Here is an 18573-nt window from a genome sequence, read left to right as displayed (position 1 = left end):
ATGATAAACTGCAAATCTTAAAGAATAATGGTTGTAGAAACATAGAGTAGACTAGAGGGTAGAAGTTGAACCGGTTTTAACTGTAATAAAACTGAAGAAAGGATTGCATCTGTAAGACTAGTATAGAAAAAGTAATGTACATGGTAGTGAATTGGGATAGTAAATTTTGAAGGATAGATTTATGTTTTGCATGTATAAATGGTAGTTAAGGTAACAAGCATGGTATTCATTTGTTCAACCAGTATTTATTGAATTCCTGCAAAACAAAACCTTAATTTTTAAACTAGATACAGATTGAGGAAAGAGTTGATTTACTTACATATTCCTCCCTGCTAAATGTGGGAGATTAAAGGAAAAATAAGGTAGACACAGGCCCTGCCCTTCTAAGTGTTTAGTATAATGGACAGTTGATGGCATCTAGGATCTTATTGGGACTTACCAGGTGGCGCTAGTGGTAAAGAACCCGCCTTCCAATGTAGGAGATGTAAGAGACTGCAGGTTCGATCTCAGGGTCGGGAAGATCCCCTGGAGGAGGGCATAGCAACCCACTCCTGGATTCTGGAGAATCCCATGGACAGAGGAGCCTGGTGGGCTACAGTCTGTACGGTCGCAGAGAGGTCGCAGAGAGTCAGACATGACAGCGACTTAGCACGCACACAGGATCTTATTATGTAATGAGAAGAATAAGGCATCAGAGGTAAGGATGATCCTTATTGAGGCGGGTGGTTTGGCTAGGAGCTGTCGGAATAATCCAAAGTAGTGTCAGAATTTTTCCAGGCAGCTAAAGTAAATTAAAAATTGTTTGAGATATAATTATTTTATTGGATAGGTAATATATGCACATGGTTCAGAAATCAAAAGGTATGAAAGGGTATACAGTGGACAGTAAAGTGTCCCTTCAACCCTTATCACCTACTCCTGTAGATAACTGCTGTTACCTGTTCCTTTCCATTTAGAGAATATTGTATACCTGAGGAAATAGTTTTAATGTTCTCCATTAGGACATCCTTCTTTTATTAAGATTGATGAGACCAATGCTAACAATTTGTTTCTTTGTAGTCTACTGGTCCAGTGTTTAACTTTGCCAGAGAAACTTAGTTTCTGTTGTTTTCTTTTTTCCTTTATTTACTTCTCTTTGTTCTGCATTTCCCCCCATACTTGTACCAATACAGTTTATAGCTTACATTTATCAGTGGTAGAGTATTCTCTAGTAAACTTAATATAAATATTTTATTGCTTAAACATATCAGTATTAAATTATAAACTTCATAAGGACCGGGACTATATCTGTCTTATTGGCTAGCATATCCCAGTATCTGGCACTGGGTTAATCAGTGAGTAATATGTTTTAATTGAATTAATAGAAGAGAAAGTTATTTTACTTTTGATCAGTTATCTCATTGGGTTTCAGTCCAAACCATATTTTAATTAAAGTTTCATTTTTATAACTTAGTGTCAAAGGAAGAAATTAATCGTATCAGAGGCATTTAGAGTGTATCTGCTATGTGCCAGGCATTGTAAAGTGATGTAGAGGATATGAGGAAGTATAAAATGTAAGCTTTGCCTTCAAGGAGTTTACAGTATAATGGAGGAGATAACTTATATATGAAGGCATAATACCAGTATAAGGCAGAATGTAAAGGGGGAGGTAAAGGGAATAAATATTACAGGATTCCAGAGGTGGTTAAGATCACTGTGGGCTTCAGGGCACCTAAAGATTTATTGATGTAATAGGACCTTGAAAGATAGGATTGAGATAGCCAGAAAGGAGGTTAAAAGCAGTTTTAGGCAAAGGGAACATGAAAGAAGGTGCAGAAGTAGGGGTGTTTAAAACACCCACTGTTTCAGAAAACTGACTTGCCAGCTTGATTGGACAGTTAATAGTGGGAGCAGTGGGAAGGGTATATTGCGGACGTCCTCCTATGGTAGCCACAGAGTTTGGATTGTATAAATATGGAGATATGGGATAGTTTTGGGCAGGAAACTGATAAGATGAGAAGGACATTTTTAGTAAACTATTAAGTAAACTGAGAGATAATATAAAATGAAATACAAGGGATAGAACCATTGAAAGTAGATAGAAGTACTTTAGGTGTACTCTACCCACTAAGTACACCTAAAAACTTTGAACATTATATGTAAAATAAACACATGAGATTCTGAAACGTGGATAAATGAAGGAGACTGATTAGGGACATTGGCATGTAAGGAATGACTCCAAGGTTAGTACCCTGGGTTTTCTTTTTGCCTTGTATGCCCCAAACTGGTTACTGGAGAGCCAGCAGTCTGAAAATGCCAACAGGTGCAGATAAAAATGCCCTGAAAAAAAGCCTACTCTCTAGCCAGAGGACTCAGGCAAAAAGGGCAGACTAGCAAGATGGAAGACTTTTAGACAATAGTTTTTCTATTGCAGTCAAGCACCACATAGAAAAAACTATGGACTACCCAGAGCAGCAAAGGCTGAATGAAGAATCAAGATTTCCATCCTCATCAGGTATAATGAGGTACCCCAACCCTCCCATGGAGCTCGGTGGTGAAGACCAAGAGGGCAGCTGCAGTTTGATCCTGCCGTATGTCAAGAGGGACCCTCCCTGGCATTGCCAGTGGAGATGATGTGGGAAGCCTGGGTTTTACATCATCAAGGAACAGAGAACAATTGAGGTACCCCTCCCATCTTTCCTGGGGTGGTGGTAGAGGAAACTTAGTAGAGTGACAGGGCTTTTTCTACTGGTCCCGTACACTAGAGTCACTCCGTTGTTCTCAGTACAGGTCACATCGGGAGCAGTACTGGGGTGCCCCTTCCTCTCCCAGACAGGGTACCCTCATCCCCCATCCAGAAGAATGCAGCATCCCCTGCCATTCCAAGTGTTAAAGGAAGCAGAATGGAGAAAGTGGACTACCACCCTCATTGGCTGGTACCCCCATTTCCTTGCCAGAGTGGTGACAGTAGATAACTTATTTAAAATGTAAGTAAAGTCTAGTCTGAAGGATAGAGTAATCAGTAGAATTCCTCAAATTTTGTACATAATCCTACCCAAAATATCTGTGATAAAGTCACAGTGTGTCACAAATGTTAGGACATTATTAATTTGGTAATTTTTACTTAATGATATTTTGGTTAGGACCTAGGTTGCTTTGGAGGAGTAAGCAAAACTCCACATTGCATTTTTTCCTTTAGAAGTCCTCAGAGGCACTTTCGTTTTAACCACTGCAGTGAGGAGACAGTGGAGTGACTGCTTTTTTATCTGTGGACTTAGACTTTTGTAGAGTTGGAGTATAAACAGTCTTAAAATCTCTAAATTATTTTAAAATAATTTAAAAACCTATTTTTAATCGATGGGGTTGCAAAGAGTCGGACACGACTGAGCGACTTCTGAGTCTGTGTGTATGCCTAAGTTGGCAAATAAGTGTATTTTTTGAACTATTAATTTTATTCTATACCTAAACTAGCAGTTCTTTTAGGTTTTGTGTAGGTCGTATAGGTTTCTGTCATATATTCTCCTTTTGTTTTAACCTTTAAAAATGTAATTGTACACCTAAAACTAATAATTTTATATATCAGTTATATCTCAAAAAATATAAAAATCATCCTTAGTTCACAGTTTACAAAGATAGGCTGAAGGCTGGGTTTAATGGTATTTTGCCTAGTCCTGCCTTAGTTGATTAGTTAATTGACCAAGGCTTTCTCTGTTTACTTCATGAAGTCATAAAGTCAACTTTTTGAAAAAATTTTTCTTTGAAAACAAATCTATTAAAAAAAAGAATTTTATTTACTATTTTGGCTATGCTGGGTCTTTATTGCTGTGAGGGCTTTTATCTAGTTGCTGGGAGTGAGGGCTGCTCTTCAGTTGCGGTGGGAGGGCTTACGATCGTGGTGGCTTCCCTTGGGGAGCACAGGCTCTGGGGTGCATGGGCTTCAGTAGCTGGGGCATGTGGGCTCAGGACTTGCAGTTCCTGGGCTCTGGAGCACAGGCTCAATAGTTGTGGCGCAGGGGCTTAGTTATTCTGCAGCATGTAGTCTTCCTGGGCCAGGGGTTTGGTAGGCACATTCTTTACCACGGAGCTACTGGGGAAGTCCAAAGTCAACTCTTTTTCATAGCACAGAGTAAAGACTTTACAGCATATTATCTGCAAAGATCTTTTTAGGTTCAGTTGACTTTATAGGTTTTCCTTTAATTAAAGTCTATTCACTTCTTAAAGAGATGTTTATTTTTTTAAATATACTTATTTCTAATTTCTTTTCTCTCCTTATTTAGAAAGTATTTATTTTAGTAAAACTTTTTACCCAAAATGTTTATGTGTATCAGTTGATAGGCAACTTAGCAGTGTAAAAAACATAGCTAGTTGAATATTCAGGCTCTATTTTATATCTTGTACATGAATAAATGTTTGATTATTGTGTTTTAAACTTTTGGAAAAAGAGCAGGAGTGATTCTTTCAAAGATATGATATTCTTCAACCGTGTGTGTTAGTTGCTTAGTTGTGTCTGACTCTTTGCAACCCAATGGACTGTAGCCTGCCAGGCTCTTCTGTCCATGAGATGGATTCTCCAGGGCAAGAATACTAGAGTGGGTTGCCATTCTCTTCTCCAGGGGATCTTCCTGGCCCAGGGATCAAACCGGGGTCTCCTGCATTGCAGGCAGATTTCTTTACCATCTAAGCAACCAAGGAAGCCCTCAGTTGAACTGTTTTTAAGTCTGCTTATTTTGTTTAATGGTGCCTAAATTATTCTTCTTTGCCATGACCAAGCTCCAGCTCTTTCACTCTTGATCTTTAAGAGAGTTTGAAAAATATTTTAGTGTCCATTTTAATCATCTGTTATAGTTATCTGATCTTTGATGAGACTAGAAAATCAAATTTGAACACTATCAAGATGTCAGTAGGTTTTCTATAACCTTGGAGGTTAATTTTTAAGTTAATTTTTAAAAAGTGACTTGAGTTTTGAGTATAAAAATTTTGAAATAAATGCTAGAGCACCCTAAAATAATTATATTGAACTAAACCACAAAGAGTTGGACACAACTGAGCAACTGAACTGAACTGAACTGAAACCACATGGAAATAAACTACATATCCAGTTTTTGTGTATAAGTGGTAGAAACTGCCTGAGAATAACTTATTTTGAAGCATTCAAGGAGTGTTGGAAGTATCTATTTATATAGGAGTAATGAATATATTACTTACGTGCCCATTAGAATGTGAATTTCTTGAGGGTAAGGGTGTTTGTCTCTGCTGTATCCATACTAGTAGAACAATGTCTGACTCATAGGAGGTTTCAGAAAATACTTGTTGCGTGGATGAATATATCATTCTTATCTTTTAATATATATAGTTCTCTCTAAATTGTACTGTGGCAACATAATCCTAACAACCGTATAAAGCCTGAAAATAGTAAAATTCTTATCTTTGAAAAATTTCCATAAGATTTTTGACTAAAACTGACCTTCTGATTAGTTTGTTTTGTTAGGAGTTCTGCACAGATACATTTTTTATTATGGCTTACTATGATCTCTGAAGTTATAATGTTTTATTTTTCTAGCTATTCTGTTTGAATGTGTACATACAGTCTATTCTATTTATCCTAAATCGGAATTGCTTGAGAAGGCTGCCAAATGCATTGGAAAGTTTGTTCTGTCACCTAAAATAAATCTCAAATATTTAGGTAAGATGATTGGTTCTTTTGATGGAAATTACCAAGAGAGCTTTTTGAAATTTTCTGAATATTTATTTTAAGTCACTTTATGTTATTTAATCTTTGTTTCTAGGACTGAAGGCTCTTACCTATGTTATCCAACAGGATCCCACTCAGGCTCTTCAACATCAGATGACAATAATTGAATGCTTAGATCATCCTGATCCCATTATTAAAAGAGAGGTAAACTGGTATTTTGAGTAGTGTATGTGAAATGTTAAAATTTTTAAACATTTTGTTGGTCTTATGGAGAGAGATGAACATTATGGGCATGTGCACACATGTGTATTTTAACTTTTGAATGCATTTTATTTTTTCTACTGAAGTTTAAGGGACTTTTCTAAAAAGTACTTGTATCAATAACCACAAGAATGGTTTTAAATTGTGAGTTGGAGAAGTTAGGAAGGTGTAACTAGGTGGTGGTAATGGTAAAGAACCCCCGCTGCCAATGCAGGAGACGTAAGAGACATGAGTTTGATCCCGGGTCAGGAAGATCCCCCAGAGGAGGGCATGGTAGCCCACTCCAGGATTCTTACCTGGAGAATCCCGCGGACAGAAGAGTCTGGCGGGCCACAGTCCATAGGGTTGCAAAGAGTTGGACGCAACTGAAGTGACAGCACACATGCATGCACACACCTGTGTAGGATCCCTTATCAAGGAATCTTACTGGTCCAAGGGTTGTGTCAATAGAAGACCAGAATTCTATTTCCAGTTCTTCCTATTAGTATAATTTTAAGACATAATTTATGATAATTAATTTTTTTCATTATTTTCCTTGACATCTATAAAATGGGCTACTCTATTCCTTATTGAATCTGTAAGAATGTTGATAGAATTAATAAAGATAGGGACGTCCCTGGAGTTTCAGTGGTTGGGACTCCATGCTACTGCTGCAGGGGCACAGGTTCAGTCTCTGCTCAGGGAGTTAAGATCCTACATGCTGCATGGTGTGGCCAAAAAATAAAAAGAATTAGTAAAGATATCCCTAAACTGTTTTGAACTTCTTGGAAGGAAAGGTGTATAAATCTACTTAATTTTTTTCAACTTTTTCCTTTTATAAAATTGCTTCATTATCTGCTTGGGTGTTCTAGATAGATCTGGTAATTCTCATGTACAGACATGATTCTATACCTTCATTTAAAATGGTTTATGGGACCTAATTAAGAAGAGTGATTGTTTTATTTCTGATTTTAAAAATAATGAAGATAAAAAGATAAATTCTAGTAAACATCTAAATTATTTAAAAGCAATGAATTAAAAGTTCATTGAAAGAACATTATTGCATTGAATAATATGAATGTTGAATTCTAAAGGTACTATTTTTGAAATAATGTTTCTGAGAAATTGCCATCTACATATATGCAATATATATGCATATATATTTTGGATTCATATTTTTGATCTTCTAAAAAATAGTTACCTGCCTTGAATGAATCCAGAAAGTTTATGGATAATTTCTATGTGTAGACATTGTAGAAAAATGCAAAGATGCCAAGGGACAGTAACAAATAATTATATGACTCTTCTACTTTGAATGGATACAGAGCATGCATTTTCTTTGTGTGGTTAAGTAGTATGTTGAACAGGGTTGACTTGGGTACAGTTTTCTTAGTTCTGTGCTTAATTATTGGGATTTAATTTAAAAATGAGAGTTAAAGAGAAACAGAGAACTTCTAAAATTATCAGGTCTGGTCTGCAGTGAGAAAAGTAGTTTGAATTCTTTGGGGAGGATACTGAGCATCAGTGGTGCCCAAAGAAGGCACTGTAGTACTGTTTCCTTAATTCCACTGTCATATCTAACGTCCATCAGTAATTATGTGGCAAGAACTTTGGTCCTGGGGTATGGAGTGACCTGTTGCTTGGGTCTGGGATGCTCTTTTACCTGATTGTATTACCTTTCTTTCATAACAAGACAAAAGAAAGCATGAGGGAGTTAATAGAAAAGACCTTCCGCCATGCAATTCCTAATACAATGCCCCATTCAGTCCTGGAAACGCTAAGTTTCATAGTCTTAGAGTAGGAATTAAATTTGGTGTACATTATCTTAAAATACATGGCTTACAGAGCCTACAGGAAGGATGTCTGAAACAGCTTTGTAAGTGGAAAGCTAGTGATGGGGGATCTATGTATTTATAGATTTTAAATGGTGTTAAGGATTAACTGGAACAGTTTAAAAAAAAAATTCAAAATCTGTTATCCTTTGTACTTGAAGTCCTGGGTATAAGGATTGAAAAATTAGGAAGAACCCTAAAGAAATCTGAACAGATTTAACAAGTAAGGTACATAGAAATTCTCTTACAGCTAATATTGTTGATCCTGAAATGCTAGTAAAGGATGCTTTCTTATTGCTGCCTTTTGTTTCATACTGATTCTGGGAACTATGATATTTGTGGAACCTTAATATAGGGCCTCAGAAAGCCAGGTAAATGGGAGTTTACTTTGGTAATGGTTTTTCTTCATCTTACTTGAGGCAGCAAGAGGTGTATTCCTCAGCACTGAGGAGCCATAAAACAGTTCTTCCTTGATACCTGAGATTCTGAAAGTAGGCCTTGCTGCACTTTGAAGTGCTCGCGCTACCTTATCCATCCATGAGAGACCATTTAGCATATTCAAAAGCAGAGACATTACTTTGCCAACAAAGGTTCGTCTAGTCAAGGCTATGGTTTTTCCTGTGGTCATGTATGGATGTGAGAGTTGGACTGTGAAGAAGGCTGAGCGCCAAAGAATTGATGCTTTTGAACTGTGGTGTTGGAGAAGACTCTTGAAAGTCCCTTGGACTGCAAGGAGATCCAACCAGTCCATTCTGAAGGAGATCAGCCCTGGGATTTCTTTGGAAGGAATGATGCTAAAGCTGAAACTCCAGTACTTTGGCCACCTCGTACGAAGAGTTGATTCATTGGAAAAGACCCTGATGCTGGGAGGGATTGGGGGCAGGAGGAGAAGGGGACGCCAGAGGATGAGATGGCTGGATGGCATCACTGACTCGATGGACGTGAGTCTCAGTGAACTCCGGGAGTTGGTGATGGACAGGGAGGCCTGGTGTGCTGCGATTCATGGGGTTGCAAAGAGTTGGACACGACTGAGCAACTGATCTGATCTGATCTGACAGATCCACTCAAGTGCACTTTTCTGTTTGGGAAGTATGGAAAAGCATTTTGGAAGACTGGATTTTTGTATATACAAAAATCCAGTCTTCCAAAATGCTTAAACACACACATGCATAGTATGCAGGCATGTGTAATGTAGGCTTAGATGCTTTCTCCTTGGAAGGACAGTTATGACCAACCTAGACAGCATATTAAAAAGCAGAAATATTACTTTGCCAACAAAGGTCCATCTAGTCAAGGCTCTACTTTTTCCAGTGGTCATGTATGGATGTGAGAGTTGGACTATAAAGAAAGCTGAGCACCAAAGAATTGATGCTTTTGAACTGTGGTGTTGGAGAAGACTCTTGAAAGTCCCTTGGATTGCAAGGAGATCCAACCAGTCCATCCTAAAGGAGATCAGTCCTGGGTGTTCATTGGAAGGACTGATGTTGAAGCCGAAACTCCAGTACTTTGGCCGCCTGATGCCAAGAGCTGACTTATTTGAAAAGACCCTGATGCTGGGAAAGGTTGAGGGCAGGAGAAGGGGACGACAGAGGATGAGATGGCTGGATGACATCACCGACTCAATGGACATGAGTTTGGGTAAACTTCAGGAGCTGGTGATGGACAGGGAGGCCTGCTGTGTTGCAGTCCATGGGGTTGCAAAGAGTTAGACATGACTGAGCAACTGAACTGAATTGAAGAAGCTGTTACATTTTTAGAAAATAGGTTATAAATCTTTTAACTTTTTGGTGTTTGCATGGCCTGTCAATGTAGAGATGTCAGATCATAATTATCTGTATCAGTCGAAGGGTTTTAGACTTTTGAATTGATTATAATTCCTTTTTTTCAACAATGGTTTTACCTTTCTTAAGTTCTATTCTGGTTAAAATGTGTATTTCTTGAGTGCCCGTTAACTGCCCAGTAAAGCTACATAAAAGTGGAAGAACCAACTATTAAAAACCTTTGAAAGTGAAAGTCACTCAGTCATGTCCAACTCTTTGCACCCCTATGGACTGTACTGTCAATGGAAATCTCTAGGCCAGAATACCGGAGTGGGTAGCCTTTCTCTTTTCCAGGGAATCTTTCGAACCCAGGTCTTCGGCATTGCAGATGGATTCTTTACCAGCTGAACCACCAGGGAAGCCCAAGAATACCGGAGTGGGTAGCCTACCCCTTCTCCAGGGGATCTTCCCAAACCAGGAATCAAAGCGGGGTATAAACCTTTATGTTACAGTATTTATTGGGATTATCATGCATAGTTTTATAATACTGCTTTTGTTTTTCTTTCTTAAATAGACTCTGGAACTTCTTTACAGAATTACTAATGCACAGAATATAACAGTGATTGTCCAGAAAATGCTTGAATATTTACATCAGAGCAAAGAAGAATATATTATCGTCAATTTGGTTGGAAAAATAGCTGAGCTGGCTGAGAAATATCTTTTGGGCCCTGAGTCATAAAACACTTTTTAGTTACACAGTGACTTTATTTATTTATTTTTCAAAAAATAAATGTTTTTCCTTTTTTTTTAACTAAAATTTTTTTTATCACCAAAAACGTTTTGTATTGAGGTAGAGCCGATTAACAATGTTGTGATAGTTCAGGTGAACAGTGAAGAGACTCAGCCATATACATGTACATGTATCCATTCTCCCTCAAACCCCCGTCCCATCCAGGCTGGCACGTAACATTGAGCAGAGTTCCATGTGCTATACAATAGTGTTTTGCTTGTTATCCATTTTAAATATAGCAGTGTGTTACACAGTGACTTTAAAATGATTGGTATAGACATAGTCACTTGTAGGTTGAATTCAGAGGCCCAGCAATAACTTCCATTCCTGATGTTCAAGCCTTTCTTATTGTTAAAAACAAAAAGTTGTGTAGACTTCCTGGGCGATAACTTTTTTCCTGTTTCTTTTTATTCTACTGGGCCGTATTATCAACAGGAGTATACAGGAATCTCTTGACTCTTCTTTTATCCCTCCTTGTCTTTGACTTTACTTCCTACTCAGTTTCTTTCCTGAGTAAAAGTTCTTGTTGTTTGAGGGAGATTGGTGAGGATATCAGTATGCTAAAATTTAGCCTTTACATGATTGCTTATACTGGGAATGGTCACAAACTCCATTTACGTGTTACTTTTCTTCACATTTGTTTTTAAAAACTCAGAGGAACTTTACAGGCCCCAAGGTTACTCAACATTCTTTTTAAGATGTTTGTTGTTTAAATCTAAGATCGAATGAATGAATGAGTAATGTCAGTCAAATTATCTTGGAATGCTTAAGTATAGTTTTGTCCTGGCCAGTGCTATAGCCCTGGCTAGCAGAATGGTAGAATTTTAGAACTGAAGAGGAACAGATTAGAAAAGAGGGTAAACAATTGTTCAGAAAGACATATCACAACACTTAACCTTTCTGAAGTGCATATCATTTTCCATTATGTATTTGTCCACAGTCAGCTGGAATATTTCTTTCAGTTATTTCACATTTAATTGAGTGCCTATTATGTCCAAAATATGGTGCTAGATAAAAAAAAGCAACATGAATTGGTTTACTAAGTTTACTAAATACGCTTTACTGAACACCTATTTTACACAAAGCTAGAGTATGGAAAAATTTATTGGCAGAAGTTAAAATTATAAATGCCAAACTGGGATGAATTGAGGGTTATTTTTGCAAAGATTGATTCAGGAAGGGTAATTTTAATAACTGGCATTTGGAAGTGTACTTGTTCTTAACACTGTGGACACATATGCTCCTGATAACGCGTGGTTTATTCAGACAATGAATGCTGTATTTTCAGTGGGAGGAGATGTGATGCATCCTGATATTCCCAATAACTTTCTGAGACTGCTAGCAGAAGGTTAGTAAACTATTGCATTCTGTAAAGATATTAAAATTAAATGTTTTTATTACAGAGTCCTTGGAGAATTTAATGGAAATTAAAATGGTATATCAATTCCTTTGTAGGTTTTGATGATGAAACAGAAAATCAACAACTAAGACTTTATGCAGTTCAGTCTTATCTTACTTTACTAGATGTGGAAAATGTGTTCTATCCACAGAGATTTCTTCAAGTTATGAGTTGGGTAAGCAAAGTACATTGACTCATAAATGTTTATAATATTATTTTTTATAAAGACAAATACTGATAATGTATTTCTTCAGAAATCATTTCTTTCAGATCTGTTAACTCCTTCAGCTGCCGATTTTCTTTCCCAGTGGCTACCTTCTATCACTTACCTATTTACTTGTGTATTCATTCTCTCTGCCCTCTCACTTGAATAGTCTTTTAAATATGGGTATTTATTTAGATGCCTGTCTGTATACAATGCATTTGTTGTGAATCTGTATATGAATATGTGAATACTCATGAAGCTGTGGTATGCTAGCTTTCTATTGTTGCGTAATCATGTTACCACAAACTTAAAACAGCATACATTTGTTATCTCACAGTTTCTGTGGGTTAGGAGCTCAGGTATGGCTTAGCTGGGTTTTCTGCTTAAGGCTTTTTAAGGGTGCAATCCAGGTGTCCCTTGGGGCTGCTGTTTCATCTGAAACTTGATTAGTAAAGGATCTGCTTCCAGGCTCACATGTGGTTGTTGGCAGAAATCAGTTTTTTGTAGCTCTAAGGCTGAAGGTTTGATGTTCGGACTGTTGACTGTTGGCTGCCCTTGGCTCCAAGAGTTGTCCTCAATTTCTTGCCATGTGGGCCTCCCAACATGGAGGCTTGCTTCATCAAAGCCTGCAAGGGAGATCATCTCTTTGCAAAGTGAGGTTACAATTTTGTAGAGTATAAGGCTTACATAATCATCATATACATCCTGTCACCTTCGTATATTCTTTCCTGTGCATGTGAGTGAGCATTTCTGTAGGAGGAGATTTGGAGAAGTGCATCTCTGGGTCATAGGATGTTCACACTTTAATATTTTATGGTTTTGTCAAATGTTAGTATGTTAAATTAAATTTTACCCAGACTTTTATGTAAGAATTCTTTTCTCATCTATGAGAAAGGTGAAAAAGTGGCATAATAAATACCCCTGTACTGTTCATCTAGATTCCCAGTGAATGTTTTTAACCACCTTGCTTTACTTTATCTACATCTCTATATATAGCTGCTTCCCCTATAAAAGAATTCAATATAAATCTCCCAAGAGTCGCATTCTAGATAACCATAAAACCATTATTGCAACTGAAAAACATGACCTTAATTCATTAATGTCACCCAATATACAGTCCATATTCATATTAATCCAGTTATCCAAAAAATGTCTCTTATGACTATTTTTCCATTCCTCCTTACCCCATATCCAGTCAAGGTTCACAAATTGCATTTAGTTTTTCTTTTAGCCTCTGTATTTTACAGTGATCCTCAGGTTTTTTTTTGTTTGTTTTTTTGTTTTCATGACATTGTTATTTTTTTGGATGAATACTTGTAGAAAGTCCAGCATTCTGAATTGGACTATGTCTGGTTCAGGTAAACATTTTTAGCAAGAATACAACATTGTCAATATGTACTTCCCATTACATCATATCAGGATGCATATAATATCAGTTCCTCCAATTATTGGTGATTGTTAATGTCTTTGGTTAAGATGGTGATCTTCATATTCTCTCCATTGTAAAGGTACCATTTCTTCTTACTGATTTAGAACTAATCTGTGAGGTGATTCTATGAGACTGTGTGAGCATCTGTTCTTCAGCTGTCTTTTATCAATGGTTTTAGCATTGATAATCTTTGCCTAAATTGATTGCTGTATTTGGTAGCCATTTGTATATGTTCATATATTTGGAGTGTTTCTTTTTCTACAGCATACAAATCCTGTCCCTGTTTTGTTAGATTTATACTTAGATACAGATGGTCCCTGATTTAAGATAGTTCAGGTTAGGGTTAGGGTTCTGGCGATGCGAAAGTGATACAAATTTAGGAGAAACTTCAAATTCTTTATTTTGAATTGAAGTATAGTTGATTTACAGTATTAATATTATATCAGTTTTAAGTGTACAGCATGTTGATTCTTTCTTTTGCAAATTATATTCCATTAAGGTTATTATAAGATTATGGGTCTAATTTCCGGTACTATTCAGTACATCCTTGTTGCTTACCTAGTTCATACTTTGTTTGTAGTTTGTATCTCTTAATCCCTTATACCTAACTTGCTCCTTCCCCCTTCCCTCGTTCCACTGGTAACCACTGGTTTGTTTTTTTTTATTATTTATTTTATTTTATTTTATTGAATATAGTTGATTTACAGTGTGTGTTAATTTCTAGCATACAGCAAAGTGATTCAGTTATACATATACTGCTACTGCTACTGCTAAGTCACTTCAGTCATGTCCGACTCTGTGCGACCCCATAGATGGCAGCCCACTAGGCTCCCCCGTCCCTGGGATTCTCCAGGCAAGAACACTGGAGTGGGTTGCCATTGCCTTCTCCAGTGCATGAAAGTGAAAAGTGAAAGTGAAGTCGCTCAGTCGTGTCTGACTCTTCGCAACCCCATGGATTGCAGCCATTCTTTTCCATTATGATTTATTATAGGATTTTGAATATAGTTCCTGGTGCTATACAGTAGGACATTGTTATTTATCTGTTTTATATATAGTAGTTTGTATATGCTAATCCCAAATTCCTAAGTTATATCTCCCCTATCTCCTACCCCCTTTGATAACCATAAGTTTGTTTTCTCTACCTGTGAGTCTGTTTCTTAGATAAATTGGTTTGTGTCACATTTTAGATGCCACGTATAAGTGATATCATAGAGTATTTGTCTTTTTCTTTCTCACTTGCTTCACCTAGTATGATAATTTCTAGTTCCATCCATGTTGCTTTAAATAGCATTATTTCATTCTTTTTCATGGCTGAGTAGTATTCCATCGTGTGTGTGTGTGTGTGTGTGTATGTGTGTGTGTGTGTGTGTATATATATATATATATATATATATATATATATATATATACATACATACACCATATCTTCTTTATCCTTTCAGTATGTCAGTGGACATTAGGTGGCTTCCATATCTTGGCTATTGTAAATAGTGCTGCACTGAACATTGGGATGCATGTATCTTTTCGAATTCTGGTTTCCTCTGGATATATATGCCCAGGAGTTAAGTTGCTAGATTATATGGCAGCTCTTTTGTATTTTTTAAAGAAACATCCATACTGTTTTCTGTAGTGGCTTCACCAATTTAAATTCCCGCCAGTCATGTAGAAGGGTTCCCTTGTCTCCACATTCTCTCCAGCATTTGTTATTTGTAGACTTTTTGAGAATACTCATTCTCACAGGTGTGAGGTAATATCTCACTGAGGTTTTTGATTTGCTTTTCTCTAATAATTAGTGATGTTGAGCATCTTTTCTTGTGCCTGTTAGCCAGCTTTATGTCTTCTTGTGCCTGTTAGCCAGCTTTATGTCTTCTTTGGAAAAATGTCTATTCAGGTCTTCTGCTCATTTTTTCATTGAGTTGTTTTGTTGATACTGAGTTGTATGGATTGTTTGTATATTTTGGAAATTAAGTCCTTGCTGGTTGCATTGTTTACAAATATTTTCTCCCATTCTGTAGGTTGTTTTTTCATTTTGTTGATTGTTTCCTTTAGTGTGCAAAAGCTTTTAAGTTTAATTAGGTCCCATTTGTTTATTTTTGCCTTAGTAGACAGAGCCAAGAAAATATCGTTACAATTTATGTTAAAGAATGTTCTTTTCTAGGAGTTGTATGATTCAGGTCTTACAATTAGATCATTAATCCATTTTAAGTTTAATTTTGTATATAATGTGAGGAAATGTTATAATTTTATCATTTTACATGTAGCAGTCTAGTTTTCCCAGCACCACTTATTGAAGAAACTGTTCCTTTCTCTATCCTATACGCTTGCCTCCTTTTTCATAGATTAGTGGTTTATTTCTGTATTTTGATCTTATACCTTGCTAAATTCACTTATTAATCTAGAATTTTTTTTTTTTTTGTAGATTTCTTGAGACTGTGTTAAGAATTTTTGCATCTCTGTTTATGAGGGATCTTCTTTTTTTTTTTTTTTACTTTTTTTTGTTTTGTTTTTTTCCTACTCTTTGGGTTTAGTATCAAGGTCATACTGGCTTCATAGACTGTTTGGGAGTGTTCTTTCCTCATTTATGTAATGGAAAGATAGGGTGTTGTTTTGTCTTTAAGTGTCTTGAAAATTTCCTGTTGTCCTTCCTGTTACTGATTTTAGTTTGTTGTCAGAGAAAATACTCTTATGATTTCAGTTCTTTTAAGTCTCTTGAGGTTTATTTTATGGCCTAAGATATAGTCTGTCTTGTTAAATGTTCTGTGGGTGCTCGAAAAGTATCCTGCTTACTGTTGGGTGGTGTGTTCTATAGATGTTGATTAAATTCTTTTGGTGATGGTGTTGAGACCTGAATAAGTTAGATGTAGAAAAGAGAATGTGTAACATAGATCAGTGTTCCTCAAAGTCTCTTCTGTGGATCATCTGTATCAGAATCAGATGGTATTTGTTCAGAATGTGTATTGTAGATCCCCACCACAGACATACTAAATCAGATTATCTGGGAGTAGAGTCAGAAATCTGTATTTTTGTGAAACATTTCAGATGGCTCTTACGCATGCTAGTGTGTGGGAACCACTTGTTTAAATGGTTATTGGAAAATAGTAACAGAATGTGAAAGTGCTTGTAAAAACCAACATCCAAACCTGGAAGTTCAGAAGAAAGGTAACTTGTAAAGATATGATGCTTTATATATTGTTAATAATAAAGATGTGAAAGTCCTTCTTGTATTCACTTCCAGTTCATGGTGGTGGTGTTCAGTTGCTTAGTCGTATCTGACTCTTTGTGACCCTATGAACTGTAGCTCGCTAGGCTCCTCTGTCCATGGAACATTCCAGGCAAGAATACTGGAGTGGGTTGCCATTTCCTCCTCCCCAATTCATGGTGTAATTTTGACCTAAAATATGCAATTTTATTTTTAATAATTTTTTTACTGTGAGAATATGCTTAGTATAGATTAAATTTACTCTGCAGACACTTTGTTTAGATTTCTGAGTATAATTGCTATCTAACTTGATGTTTGCATATATTCATTTCTTTGTTTTACTTACAGGTGTTAGGAGAGTATTCCTATCTCTTAAATAAGGAAACACCAGAGGAAGTTATAACCAAGCTCTACAAGTTACTTATGAATGACTCCATTTCTTCAGAAACAAAAGCCTGGATAATAGCTGCTGTGACCAAGTTGACACCCCAAGCACACTCTTCTAATATAGTTGAGAGATTAATCCAGGAATTTACCACATCTTTGGATACTTGCTTGAGACAGCATGCATTTGAATTAAAACACTTGCATGAGAATATAAAATTGATGAAGAGCTTACTTCCACTTGATAAGAGTTGTGAAGACATGGTGGTAAGACATCTGCATTCTGTCTTTTTAAGGGTTGCATTGTGTTTAAAAAGAATAATTCTTGCATTTGAGATATATCTATAATGTACCAAAATGTAATTTCTGTAGCGCTTAAGATGAAGGTTGGCGTTTTTCTCATGTTAGTGTGAGAGAGGATTTGAGAGCTTCTATTCAGTTGTTGTTGTTCAGTCGCTAAGTTGTGTCTGACTCTGCAACCCCATGAACTGCAGCACTCCAGGCTTCCTTGTCCTTCATTATCTCCCTGAATTTGCTCAAACTCATGTCTATTGAGTGAATGATGCCATCCAACCATCTCATCCTCTGTTGCCGCCTTCTCCTCTAGTTCAATAGTGATCCTAAATAGTAAGGAAGACTAATCTGTTCTGGAGAACTGCTGTGGAAGGGGTTTATATTCTGTGACAATCTCCTTTAACATATAATAATTTGAGAAATTAAAAATTTTATCTCCTTCAAACTTCTCTGATATATCATTTTATTATTACTCTCTTTGAGAATGTAAGAAAAAAATTTCTCCACTTTATTTTATGCATCTACCATCTAAATCTTTACTACTCTGGAACCTGATCACTCACCTTTCCTTCTCCCACCTGCTTTCAGCACCTGCCCTTTTAGGCAAAGCACTTAGTCACATTTCACTTTGAGTTCTCCCTCAGATTGGTGTAAATCTGAAAACTTCAAAGAGGAAGTCAGATTTTTCAGATTTTTATGTTAGATGTCATATTCTACAGGAGAGGATGGGCATTCCCACTAATTACGATTCAGATGGAGATGCAGGTTTGATCTCTGGCTGGGGAGATCCCCTGGAGGAGGAAATGTCATTCCAGTATTCTTGCCTGAAGAATCCCATGGACAGAGGAACCTGGCTATAGTCGATAGGATGGCAAAGAGTCGGGCATGACTGAGGTGACTGAGCACATTCATGGCTTGTATTCATTTTGAACCTTTGTTCATTAATTTTTTTCATTAGCTCCTCATGGGCAGAGGCCTTGGTTTAACATTCCTGAGGCTGTATGAATACATATGCTGTTAAGCTAGTTAGTAACTCTACTTCTTTTTCTATCTGAAAGATAATGATGATGACATAGCTTCATCTATTTAAGAATCTTACCAAAACAAAACTTTTCCAAATTCAGAGTGTGAGATGCCAATTAAATTTTTGAGAATTACCTGCATTTCTAAATTATCTGAGCTGGTTGTATGCTGCTGCTGCTGCTAAGTCGCTTCAGTCGTGTCCGACTCTGTGCGACCCCACAGATGGCAGCCCACCAGGCTCCCCTGTCCCTGGAATTCTCCAGGCAAGAACACTGGAGTGGGTTGCCATTTCCTTCTCCAATGCATGAAAGTGAAAAGTGAAAGTGAAGTCGGTCAGTCGTGTCTGA

At 36.9% G+C, this 18573-nt stretch overlaps 1 protein-coding gene across 1 annotated transcript in view; it reads left to right on the top strand.

The window, feature by feature from the left end:
* Positions 1–18573, top strand: part of AP4E1 (adaptor related protein complex 4 subunit epsilon 1) — a 69412-nt gene that overhangs the window by 22878 nt on the left and 27961 nt on the right. The window contains exons 9-14 of the mRNA XM_003586581.6: positions 5540–5662; positions 5766–5875; positions 10078–10217; positions 11529–11641; positions 11749–11867; positions 16874–17176. Of these exons, the coding sequence (XP_003586629.2) occupies positions 5540–5662; positions 5766–5875; positions 10078–10217; positions 11529–11641; positions 11749–11867; positions 16874–17176 (908 nt within the window). The remainder of the gene's footprint in view (positions 1–5539; positions 5663–5765; positions 5876–10077; positions 10218–11528; positions 11642–11748; positions 11868–16873; positions 17177–18573) is intronic.

Source organism: Bos taurus, chromosome 10 (genome assembly GCF_002263795.3).
Source record: "Bos taurus isolate L1 Dominette 01449 registration number 42190680 breed Hereford chromosome 10, ARS-UCD2.0, whole genome shotgun sequence".
NCBI classification, from domain to species: domain Eukaryota; kingdom Metazoa; phylum Chordata; class Mammalia; order Artiodactyla; family Bovidae; genus Bos; species Bos taurus.
The sequence above is the reverse complement of the archived record's forward strand: the minus strand, read 5'-3'. Positions and strand labels throughout refer to the sequence as shown.